The sequence below is a fragment of the Heterodontus francisci genome, chromosome 1 (genome assembly GCF_036365525.1).
Source record: "Heterodontus francisci isolate sHetFra1 chromosome 1, sHetFra1.hap1, whole genome shotgun sequence".
NCBI classification, from domain to species: Eukaryota; Metazoa; Chordata; class Chondrichthyes; order Heterodontiformes; family Heterodontidae; genus Heterodontus; species Heterodontus francisci.
The window spans coordinates 114,077,901-114,090,132 of NC_090371.1; the positions used below are offsets into that span (position 1 = coordinate 114,077,901).

At 44.2% G+C, this 12,232-nt stretch overlaps 1 protein-coding gene across 4 annotated transcripts in view; it reads right to left on the minus strand.

Moving 5' to 3' along the window:
* Positions 1 to 12,232, minus strand: part of vps37a (VPS37A subunit of ESCRT-I) — a 49,679-nt gene that overhangs the window by 20,288 nt on the left and 17,159 nt on the right. For 3 of the 4 annotated variants that reach the window (XM_068034746.1, XM_068034727.1, XM_068034737.1), the window contains exon 5: positions 3,358 to 3,562. The exons of the other annotated variant lie outside the window; for it this stretch is intronic. In XM_068034746.1, the coding sequence (XP_067890847.1) occupies positions 3,358 to 3,562 (205 nt within the window). The remainder of the gene's footprint in view (positions 1 to 3,357; positions 3,563 to 12,232) is intronic. 4 annotated transcript variants of the gene reach the window in all.

Below are 12,232 nucleotides of genomic sequence, written 5' to 3' on the forward strand. Positions count from 1 at the left end.
TCTCACAAATCTTGTGTTTGGAATGCATTATAATGCTTCGCCAATAAAATATAGGATGGTTTTATGAAAAGTGATTGTGCTTGGACATGGTGTTTAACCTCCTTAAAATATGCAGTGTTTAGTTATTTGAAGCCAAAGAAGTAACAAGGTTATGGGAAGGGAGCAGTAAAAGTGATTAGTTTTGGATTGTTCTAGCAAAGATCCAGCACAGACATGATGGCTGAATTGCCTCTTTTTGTGCTGGAAGCTTCTCTGGCACTGACTGAGGACATTTCTATTGACCCTTTTAAAACAAAGGCTGAAACCAAACAAACAATGTATAAAGAACAAAGAACAGTACAGCACAGGAACAGGCCATTCGGCCCTCCAAGCCTGCACCAATCTTGATGCCTGTCTAAACTAAAACCTCCTGCACTTCCGGGGACCGTATCCCTCTATTCCCATCCTATTCATGTATTTGTCAAGATGCCTCTTAAACGTCACTATCGTACCTGCTTCCACCATCTCCCCCAGCCGCAGGTTCCAGGCACTCACCACCCTCTGTGTAAAGAACTTGCCTCGCACATCCCCTCTAAACTTTGCCCCTTGCACCTTAAACCTATGGCCCCTAGTAACTGACTCTTGCACCGTGGGAAAAAGCTTCTGACTACCCAGTCTGTCCATGCCGCTCATACTTTGTAAACCTCTATCACGTCGCCCCTCCACCTCCGTCGTTCCAGTGAAAACAATCCAAGTTTATCCAACCTCTCCTCATAGCTAATACCCTCCAGACCAGGCAACATCCTGGTAAACCTCTTCTGTACCCTCTCCAAAGCCTCCACATCCTTCTGGTAGTGTGGCGACCAGAATTGCACGCAATATTCCAAGTGTGGCCTAACTAAGGTTCTGTACAGCTGCAGCATGACTTGTTAATTTTTATACTCTATGCCCCGACCGATGAAGGCACGCATGCCGTATGCCTTCTTGACTACCTTATCCACCTGCGTTGCCACTTTCAGTGACCTGTGGACCTGTGCGCCCAGATCTCTCTGCCTGTCAATACTCCTAAGGGTTCTGCCATTTACTGTATACTTCCCACCTGCATTAGACCTTCCAAAATGCATTACCTCACATTTGTCCAGATTAAACTCCATCTGCCATTTCTCCGCCCAAGTCTCCAACCGATCTATATCCTGCTGTATCCTCTGACAATCCTCATCATTATCTGCAACTCCACCAACCTTTGTGTCGTCCACAAACTTACTAATCAGACCAGCTACATTTTCCTCCAAATCATTTATATATACTACAAACAGCAAAGGTCCCAGCACTGTTCCCTGTGGAACACCACTAGTCACAGCCCTCCATTCAGAAAAGCACCCTTCTATTGCTACCCTCTGTCTTCTATGACTGAGCCAGTTCTGTATCCATCTTGCCAGCTCACCTCTGATCCCGTGTGACTTCACCTTTTGTACCAGTCTGCCATGAGGCAGACTAATCCTACATTAATCCCATATTCCTACCACATCCCCACCTTCCCTCAATTCCCCTACCACCTACCTATACTGGGGGCAATTTTCTCATGGCCAATTTACCCATCAACCTGCAAGTCTTTGGCTGTGGGAGGAAACCAGAGCACCCAGCGAAAACCCACGCGGTCACAGGGAGAACTTGCAAACTCCGCACAGGCAGTACCCAGAATCAAACCTGGGTCACTGGAGCTGTGAGGCTGCGGTGCTAACCCCCAATCTAAATTCTTCAGTTCCTGCCTAATATTGTTATAATTAGCCTTCCCCCAATTTAGCACCTTCACCCAAGGACTTATCTTTATCCACAAGTACCTTAAAACTTACGGAATTATGGTCACTGTTCCTGAAATGCTCCCCTACTGAGACTTCGACCACCTGGCCAGGCTCATTCCCCAATACCAGGTCCAGTTGGACTATTTACATATTGTTTCAAGAAGCCCTCCTGGGTGCCCCTTACAAATTCTGCCCCATCCAAGCCCCTAGCACTAAGTGAGTCCCAGTCAATATCGGGGAAGTTAAAATCACCCACCACTACAACCCTGTTCCTTTTACATCTTTCCAAAATCTGTCTATATATCTGCTCCTCTACCTCCCACTGGCTGTTGGGAGGCCTGTAGTAAACACCCAACATCGTGACTACACCCTTCCTATTCCTGAGCTCTACCCATATTGCCTCGGTGCATGACCCCTCTGAGGTTTCCTCCCACAGTACAGCTGTGATATTCTCCTTAACCAGTAATGCAACTCCCCCACCCCTTTTACATCCCCCTCTTCGATGGTTAGATGACAAATCCTTATAATCAGGCACTGAAACAAATTCTTTCATACTGGAGGAACATCCAGCTTGAGTTCTTTGAATCACATGGGCTATGATTTTTAGCTCTTTTCTCTAAAGGCACCTGCTGCAAAAAAAAATTATCGTACATCCTAATCAGAAAGCTATGCATGCAGTCTGGGGCTCGGATGAACATGTTACTTCTTTTCTTTTTGTTTGAGGTCAAATTTGACTCACGAGGATTGACTAAATGCAATCCTCCAAAGAAATCTTTTGTTGCAGTCATTTTGCCCAACTTGTCTTTTTTTGGATTTTGTGGTGGAACTGGTGCTCTGCCCTGCACTGATGATACATTCCATTTAGCACATATACAGAATTCCAGAGTACAAATACCTTCTGCGTTGAGCTTAATACAGTCTAGAGTCATCACTACTAGTGGAAGGCAAGTAAATGGAGTATCTGTAAGACATCTGTCTGCAAAAGTGTGTTTTATTTTTAAAAAAGGGTGCTTTTAAATACAAATATAAAATTATGTGTTAGGAGGCATGGTAGCATGACAGTATCGACAAAATTCTTTGACGTGCATCAACGTGGCTCTTTGATGGTCCATTGCTTAACTTTTCTTTTCATAACCCAGATGACCTGGCCGAAACTGGCTAATTTCTCCCAAAGCAATGTCAAGTACATCAGAATTTAGATTAAAACTGTATTCTGGAAAATCCATCTGAAAAAGTTTCTTTTAAATAATGGAATGGTATCATTTAGAGACAAATCTTCCCATTAATACAGCTAGTTGATCATTCATCCTTTAGATCGAGAACTCCAGTGTAGATTTTTTTGGGTATGATTATGGACTTGCTACATGCGTCACATTTGGTCTAGTTTTTACCAATAATACATTTTCAGGTTCAGCGGAAAAGGATGAACATTTGAAATCGGACAAGCTGTAACATGTTGGTCAGTGAAATGAGAAACAGCACGTATAAGTAGTTTTCCTCTGCACTAACAACTGAGTATTGTAAAAGCATGAGATAATGTTTTGTATTTTAAATATTAAACAGGTTTCAAATTTACCTGTTCTGATGAGTCAGCTGCAGGAACTGGTAAAGGCAAGTCCGTAATCAAGCCATAAGCAGGAGCAGCAGGTTTGGGACTAAAGCCTGGGCCTGGAACTGAATCCGGAAGACAAGGCACACTTGACTCCTGAGTAGGAAATGGGGCAATAAATGGATATCCCTGGGGAGGGTAAGGAGCCATTCCAGCAGGGCCACTGAAATGGCTAAGAGAGCAAATTTGTAAAGATTACAAAACAGAAAAGGGCAAAACATCACGGTCTTAAATTCTAAAATTATTTTCAATTGAACACTGAGGTAAATGAGTACAGCATAGTAAAAGCCAGACAGTCATGTGCAGTTTCTAACAATCCAAGAAGCCAGTAGTATCTAAAAGAATGTTTACAAAATGAAGTAGGCGGTGGCGTAGTGGTATTATCACTGGACTAGTAACCCAGAGACCCAGGGTATTTCTCTGGGGACATGGGTTTGAATCCCACCACAGCAGAAGGTGGAATTTGAATTTAATTAATAAATCTGGAATTAAAAGCTCGTCTAATAATGCTATGAAACCATTGTCGATTGTTGTAAAAACCCATCTGGTTCACTAATGTCATTTAGGGAAGGAAATCTGCTGTCCTTATCTGGTCTGGCCAACATGTGACTCCAGACCCACAGCAATGTGGTTAACTCTTACATGCCCTCTGAAATGGCCTAGCAAGCCACTCAGTTGTAACTAACTGCTACAAAGTCTATAAAAAGGAATGAAACCGGACGGACCACCCGGCATCGACCTAGGCACTGGAAACGACAACGGCAAACCCAGCACTGTCGACCCTGCAAAGTCCTCCTTACTAACATCTGGGGGCTTGTGCCAAAGTTGGGAGAGCTGTCCCACAGACTAGTCAAGCAACAGCCTGACAGTCATACTCACGGAATCATACCTTACAGACAATGTCCCAGAAACTGCCATCGCCATCCCCGGGTGTGTCCTGTCCCACTGGCAGGAGACCCCCACCAGAAGTGGTGGCACAGTGGTATGCAGTAGGGAGGGAGTTGCCCTGGGAGTCCTCAACATCGACTCCGGACCTATGAAGTCTCATGGCATCAGGTCAAGCATGGGCAAGGTAACCTCCTACTGATTACCACCTACTGCTCTCCCTCACCTGATGAGTCAGTACTCCTCCATGTTGAACACCACTTGGAGGAAGCACTGAGGGTGGCAAGGGCACAAAATGTACTCTGGGTGGGGGACTTCAATGTCCATCACCAAGAGTGGCTCGGTAGCACCACTACTGACCGAGCCCTAAAGGACATAGCTGCTAGACTGGGTCTGCGGCAGGTGGTGGGGGAACCAACACGAGGGAAAAACATACTTGACCTCTTCCTCACCAATCTGCCTGCCACAGATGCTTCTGTCCATGACAGTACTGGTAGGAGTGCCACTGCACAGTACCTGTGGAGACGATAGAGGATACCCTCCATCGTGTTGTGTAGCACTATCACCATGCTAAATGGGATAGATTTCGAACAGATCTAGCAATGCAAAACTGGGCATCCATGAGGCGCTGTGGGTCATCAGCAGCAGCAGAATCGTATCATCCACAATCTGTAACCTCATGGCCCGGCATATCCCCCACTCTACCATTACCATCAAGCCAGGAGACCAACCCTGGTTCAATGAAGAGTGCCAGGAGCAGCACCAGGCATACCTCAAAATGAGGTGTCAACCTGGTGAATCTACAACACAGGACTACTTGCATGCCAAACTGCGTAAGCAGCATGCGATAGATAGAGCTAAGCGATCCCATAACCAACGGATCAGATCTAAGCTCTGCAGTCCTGCCACATCCAGCCGTGAATGGTGGTGGACAATTAAACAACTAACTGGAGGAGGTGGCTCCACAAATAACCCCATCCTCAATGATGGGGGAGCCCAGCATATCAGTGCGAAAGATAAGGCTGAAGCATTTGCAACAATCTTCAGCCAGAAGTGCCGAGTTGATGATCCATCTCGGCCTCCTCCTTAAGTCCCCAGCATCACAGATGCCAGACTTCAGCCAATTTGATTCACTCCGTGTGATATCAAGAAACGACTGAAGGCACTGGATACTGCAAAAGCTATGGGCCCTGACAATATTCTGGCAATAGTACTGAAGACCTGTGCTCCAGAACTTGCCGCGCCCCTAGCCAAGCTGTTCCAGTACAGCTACAACACTGGCATCTACCCTGCAATGTGGAAAATTGCCCAGGTATGTCCTGTACACAAAAAGCAGGACAAGTCCAACCCGGCCAATTACCGCCCCATCAGCCTACTCTCAATCATCAGTAAAGTGATGGAAGGTGTCATCAACAGTGCCATCAAGCGGCACTTGCTTAGCAATAACCTGCTCAGTGACGCTCAGTTTGGGTTCCGCCAGGGCCACTCAGCTCCTGACCTCATTACAGCCTTGGTTCAAACATGGACAAAAGAGCTGAACTCAAGAGGTGAGGTGAGAGTGACTGCCCTTGACATTAAGGCAGCATTTGACCGAGTATGGCATCAAGCAGCCCTAGCAAAACTGAGGTCAATGGGAATCAGGGGGAAAGCTCTCCGCTGGCTGGAGTCATACCTAGCGTAAAGGAAGATGGTTCTGGTTGTTGGAGGTCAATCATCTGAGCTCCAAGACATCACTGCAGGAGTTCCTCAGGGTAGTGTCCTCGGCCCAACCATCTTCAGCTGCTTCATCAATGACCTTCCTTCAATCATAAGGTCAGAAGTGGGGATGTTCGCTGATGATTGCACAATATTCAGCACCATTCGTGATTCCTCAGATGCTGAAGAAGTCCGTGTAGAATTGCAGCAAGACCTGGACAATATCCAGGCTTGGGCTGATTTTTTTTTTTTAAAAAGGCATGGAACTTGCAAATGTTGATGTTCAGAGAGACTTGGATGTGCTCGTACAAGGAACACAAAGTTAGCATGCAGGTACAGGAAGCAATTAGGAATGCAAATGACATGTTGGCCTTTGTTGCAAGGGAACTGGATTACAAGAGTATAGAAGTTTTTCTACAAATATATAGGGCTTTGGTGACAGCACAGCTGGAATACTGTGTGCAGTTTTGGTTTCCACATTTAAGGTAGGATGTACTTGAATTGGAGACATGTAGGCCTGAGGCCTGCAGCTACTAGTTTTTGCACCTTTATATTCTTGTATTTTACTTCTGCTTTGCTCGATTTATAAAAAAGATACCTGCAAGAATTTTTAAAGGTTACTTTCTAGACATTCAACTGGGGTGTGGAGTCAGAAGATGGAGTTTAATTAATAGACAGTATTACCTAATTGATGGCAGGCGAGCGGCACTATCAAAAGGATGCGTAAACAGCCTGAGCAGCCTTGTAGTGCCCGAGAGAAGAATTCAATAAGGACTCACGGTTGTCAGACTCTTGTTTTGAGAAAGTCTGATGGAGGCCTCAGAAAGCTGAATTTGAGTCAGAAATTGGACTTAAAGGGGTACAGCATCCAATGTTCAGGGCTGCAGCCAGAGTGGACTTGTCAATGACTGAAGACTACGGAGGAGGGGACATCGAGGGAGTGACTGACCAGACAGTCCACTCCTGTGCAAGGTTTCCTGGAGACTTGCTGATGTATGTACCAAGGGGGAATGGTACCATTTTAGGGAGCTGTCTTGAACAGACTAATTTGGGGTTGTAGTAGTTTTGCTATAAGATTGTTGTCTTTCTATATTCTTTTCCTTCCCTTCTGCGTAATAAAGTTATCTTTCTTTCCATTTTTATCATAATTGTTTAATAATTATTTGATAAAAATTGCTGTTTTAACATCATTTGGTGTTGAGTCACTCATTCCTGTTACATTCGAGTACAGCTCTGAACCCAAGTGAGACTCCGCAAGGGACTCTCGCCCTACAGGCAGTAGAGAAGGTTCACGAGATTGGCCCCTGGAATGAGAGGGTTGTCCTATGATAAGAGGCTGAGTAAATTGGGCCTATATTCTCTGGAGTTTAGAATAATGAGAGGTGATCTCATTGAAACTTACCAGATTCTAAAGGGGCTTGATAGGGTAGACAGAGAGATTGTTCCCGCCGGCTGGGGAAATCGAAAACACGGGGACACATTCTCAGGATAAGGGGCTGTTCATTTAGGGCTGAGATGAAATTTCTTCACTCAAAATGTTGTGAATCTTTGGCATTCTCTAATCCAGAGGGTAGATGCTCCATCGTTGAATATATTTAAGGCTGGGATAGGCAGATTATTGGTCTCAGGGAATCAAGGGATATGGGGCACAGGCGGAAAGTGGAATTGAAGCCCAAGATCAGCCACGATCATACTGAATGCTCAACGGGCCGTATGGTCTATTCCTACTCCTATTTCTTATGTTCTGATGAAAGTGCCCATGCTACATGAGGGTTTCTCCACAAGTCACTGGTGTGCCATATGTAACGTTCAAGTGTTCTTGCACAATCATGCTTGGATACCAAAGTGTTTATATTCCACATCTGCAAGATGCATCCAAAAGTTATTCACAACCCTTTGAGCTATTTTGCTGAAGTTACTGGTGTTACATTGACAAGTATGGCATAAACATGGCTGTTTACAGGACCTTGATGTGCACAATGAAATAAAGAACCAGTTATACTGTTTTTTTTTCATGGTGTTGATCAAGGGAGAAATATTGGCCAGGACAACAGGGGAGCTCTCCTACTCTTTGAATAGTTCCATGGGTCCTTTCCATTCAACTGAACAGGCAGGCAGGTGGAAGCTCAGTTTAATGTAACATCTGGACGGAGTAATAACCAAGAACTAAGAGCAGCTTGTAACACAGGCAATGCAATAATCATGGAGGAATTTAATCTTCATAAGGACTGGACAAATCAAATTAGCAAAAGCAGTCTGGCGGACGAGTTCATGGATTGCATTAGGGACAGTTTCCAAGAACAATACGTCATGGAATCAGACAGGGAAGAGGCAATTTTAGGTCTCGTCTCATTTAATGAAACAGGGTTAATTAGTAATTCCACTAAGAAATCCTCTGGGTAAGAGTGATAATATGATGAATTTAATATTGAGTTTGAGAGAGGCATACATTAAGTCTGAAACAAGAGTATGAAACTTAAATAAAGCCAATTAGAGGTAGGAGGGACGATTTGACTAAAGTAGATTGGGAAATTAGATTAAAAGGTTGATAGTGGATAAGCAATGGCAAATAAAGAAATATTGCATAATTTTCAAATAATATACATTGTTGAAAAACAAAAATTCCATGGAAATGTGATCCATCTGTGCCAAACTAGAGGGGTTAAGGACAGTGTTAGATTAAAAAAGTGGCTTACATAATAAGCCTGAGGATTGGGTAAGTTTTAGAAATCAGTAAAGGATGATCAAAAAAATTGGTTAAAAAAAAAACTAAAATAGAATGAGCGTAAACTAGCAAGAAATGCAAAAAATGGGTTAGTAAGAGCTTCTGCGAGTTTTCAAAAAGAGAGTAGCAAAAGTAAGCATGGGTCCTCTTCATGGCTGAGACATAGAATAAAGAAATAGAGACATTAAATATCTTGTGTCTGCCTTCACAGTAGGAGACAGCAAAAAAAAAGACTAGAAATAATGGGGGACCAACAGTCTAACAAGAGTGAGGAACTTAAAGTAATTAATAAAGAATAAGGAAAGAAAACATACTGGAGAAATTATTGGGACTAAAAGCCAACAAATCCCCTGGACCTAATGGCCTACACCCTGGAGTTCCGAAAGAGGTAGCTGCAGAGATAGTGGATTCACTGGTTGTGATCTTCTAAGATTCTGGAATGGTCCCAGTGATTTGGAAAGTAACAAATGTAACACTGCTAATTCAAGAAAGAACAGCGAGAGAAAACAGGCCAGTTAGCCTGACATCAGTTGTCAGAAAAATGCTGGAATCATTTATTACTGAAGCAGTTAATAAGCATTTCAAAGGGAAATCATATTTGACTAATCTAATAGAGTTTTTTGGGGATGCAACTAGCAGGGTAGATAAAGGGGAACCAGTGAATGTAGTAGTTGTACAAGATAATGGCACATGGAGTTGAGGGTAATATATTAGCATGGATATAGGGTTAAAGGACAGAAACAGAGCAGGAATAAATAAAAGCAAAATACTGCAGATGCTGGAGATCTGAAACAAAAACCAACAAATGTTGGAAAAACTCAGCAGGTCTGGCAGCACCTGTAGAGAGAGAAGCAAAGTTAACCTTTCAGGTCTGTGACCTTTCATCAGAAATAGATGAATCACTTTTCAGGTTGGCAGGCTGTTGCTTGTGGGGTGTCATAAGGATCAGTGCTGGGGTCTCAGCTATTTACAGTCTGTATTAATGACTTAGATGAAGAGGCCGAGTGTACTGTAACCAAGTTTGCCAATGCTATAAAACTAGGCAGGAAAGTAAGCTGCGAAGAGGACACAGTCTGCAAAGGAATATAGATAGGTTAAGTTTAGTTTAGTTTAGTTTAGAGATACAGCACTGAAACAGGCCCTTCGGCCCACCGAGTGTGTGCCGACCATCAACCACCCATTTATACTAATCCTACACTAATCCCATATTCCTATCACATCCCCACCTGTCCCTATATATTTCCCTACCACCTACCTATACTAGGGGCAATTTATAATGGCCAATTAACCTATCAACCTGCAAGTCTTTGGCATGTGGGAGGAAACCGGAGCACCCGGAGGAAACCCACGCAGACACAGGGAGAACTTGCAAACTCCACACAGGCAGTACCCAGAATCGAACCCGGGTCACTGGAGCTGTGAGGCTGCGGTGCTAACCACTGCGCCACTGTGCCGCAGTGAGGGGAAAAGAAAGTGTGAAGTGAAGGATAATGGTAGAAAAATTTGAGGTTATTCATTTTGGTAGAAACAGAAAAACAAATTATTAAATGTTGGTGTTCAGAGGGATTTGGGTGCCCTTATATACAACACAAAGTTAACATGAAAGTACAGGAAGCAATTAGGAAGGGAAATGGTACATTGGGCGTTATTGCAAGCGTACAACAGTAAGGAATTGTACTGCAATTGTACAGGGCTTTGTTGAGTACAATTATGGTCCCTGTACCCAAGGAAGAATTTACTTGCCTTTAAGGGAGTGCAATGAAGGTTCACCAGATTGATTTCTGTCATGAGGGTTTTCCTCAGAAGAAAGATTGAGTAGAATGAGCCTATTACTCTGGGGTTTAGAAGAATGAGAGACAATCTAATTGAAATACAAGATTCTGCAAGGGCTTTACAGGGTAGATCCTTAGAGGCTGTTTCCCCTAGCTGGAGTGTCTATAACTAGGTCTCAAGATAAGGGGACAGCCATTTCAAACTGAGATGGAGAGAAATTTCTTCACTCAGAGGGTTGTGAATCTTTGGAATTCTCTACCCCAGGGGCTGTGGATGCTCAGTCACTGATTACATCCAAGGCTGAGAGCGATAGATTCTTGTGCACTAAGGAATTCGAGTGATATGGGAATTGGGCAAGAATGTGGAGTTAAGGACGAAGATCAGCCCCAATCTTATTGAATGGTCGAAGCAGCTTGAGGGGCATATAGCCTACTCATGCTCACAATTCCATGCCCCAACCCTACCTTCTGCTGTATCTGTCCCTGAAAAAACTATCCCCTAATTCACGAACAACTGCACTTTCAGAATCCCAACTGTTCAGCCTTTGGACTTCCATACACACATTTCTGCAGCTACAGATTTACTCAACTGCACCCTCACCTCTGACGCCTTAGTCCCCCAATAAAACCATTACTCTCTCTCACCATGACCATTCCCCAGGTATGGCCCCCATCTCCACTCCCTCAAGTCCAAGAAACGTAGACTTGAAAGTATATGGTTGACAACTGGTTTAGCCAACCATTGATAAATCTGACTGGACCACTTAAAACACTATCAGGTCTTGCTCTCGTCTGCTAAAACCACTCACTATTCCAGGATCAGCCTGGATTGCAAAGATACCTCAGGCTTCTTTTCTCTACTGCAAACTGTCACCTTAAACCCCTCTCCGTCTCCTCCACCCTTACCTCCAACAATAAGTGTGAGGGGCTCATGGTTTCTTTGTCACTCAGATCAAGATGATCCGATCAGCTGCCTCTGCATATCCTTCTTTTCCACTAGCCCACCTGGCCAAACTTACTCTAATGGTCCCCCCTGGCCTAGCCCGGAACTCACATCTTTCTCTAGTTTCTCTCCTATCTCCCCTCATGCCCTCTCTGAGCTCACCTCCTATCTCCCCTCATGCCCTCTCTGAGCTCACCTTGACCACAAGACCCACCTCCTGCTCTATTGACCCTGTTCCCATTAAATGCTGACCATCCAACTACCCCTCCTGGTCCCTATGTTAGCCAATATTGTTAATGGTTCGCTCTCTTCAGGTGTTGTCCCTCTCTCCTTCAAATCTGCCGCCATCAGCCCTGTCCACAAAAAAACTAACTCGTGACCCCACCGTCCTTGTAAATCACCATCCCATCTTCAACTTCTCTTTCCTTTCCTAAGTCCGTCAGTGTGTTGTTGCCTCCCAAATTCGTTCCCATCTATCCTGGAACTCCATGTTTGAATCCCTCCAATCAGATTTCTGCCCTTTCCACAATACCAAAACAGCTCTCAAAGTAACAAATAACATCCTATGTGACTGTGATTAAATAAAACTTTCTCTCCTCATCCATCTCAACCTTTGCAGCCTTTGACTTGGTTCACCACACCTCTCCACTATCATCCAGCTGGGTGCGCCTGCTCTCACTTGGTTCCATTCTTAGCTATCTAATCGGATCCAGAGAATCACTTGCAATGATTTCTCTTCCTGCTCCTGAACCGTTATCTCTGGTGTCCCCCAAGGATCTATCCTTGGTCCGCTCCTATTTCTCATTTACGTGCTGCCCCTCA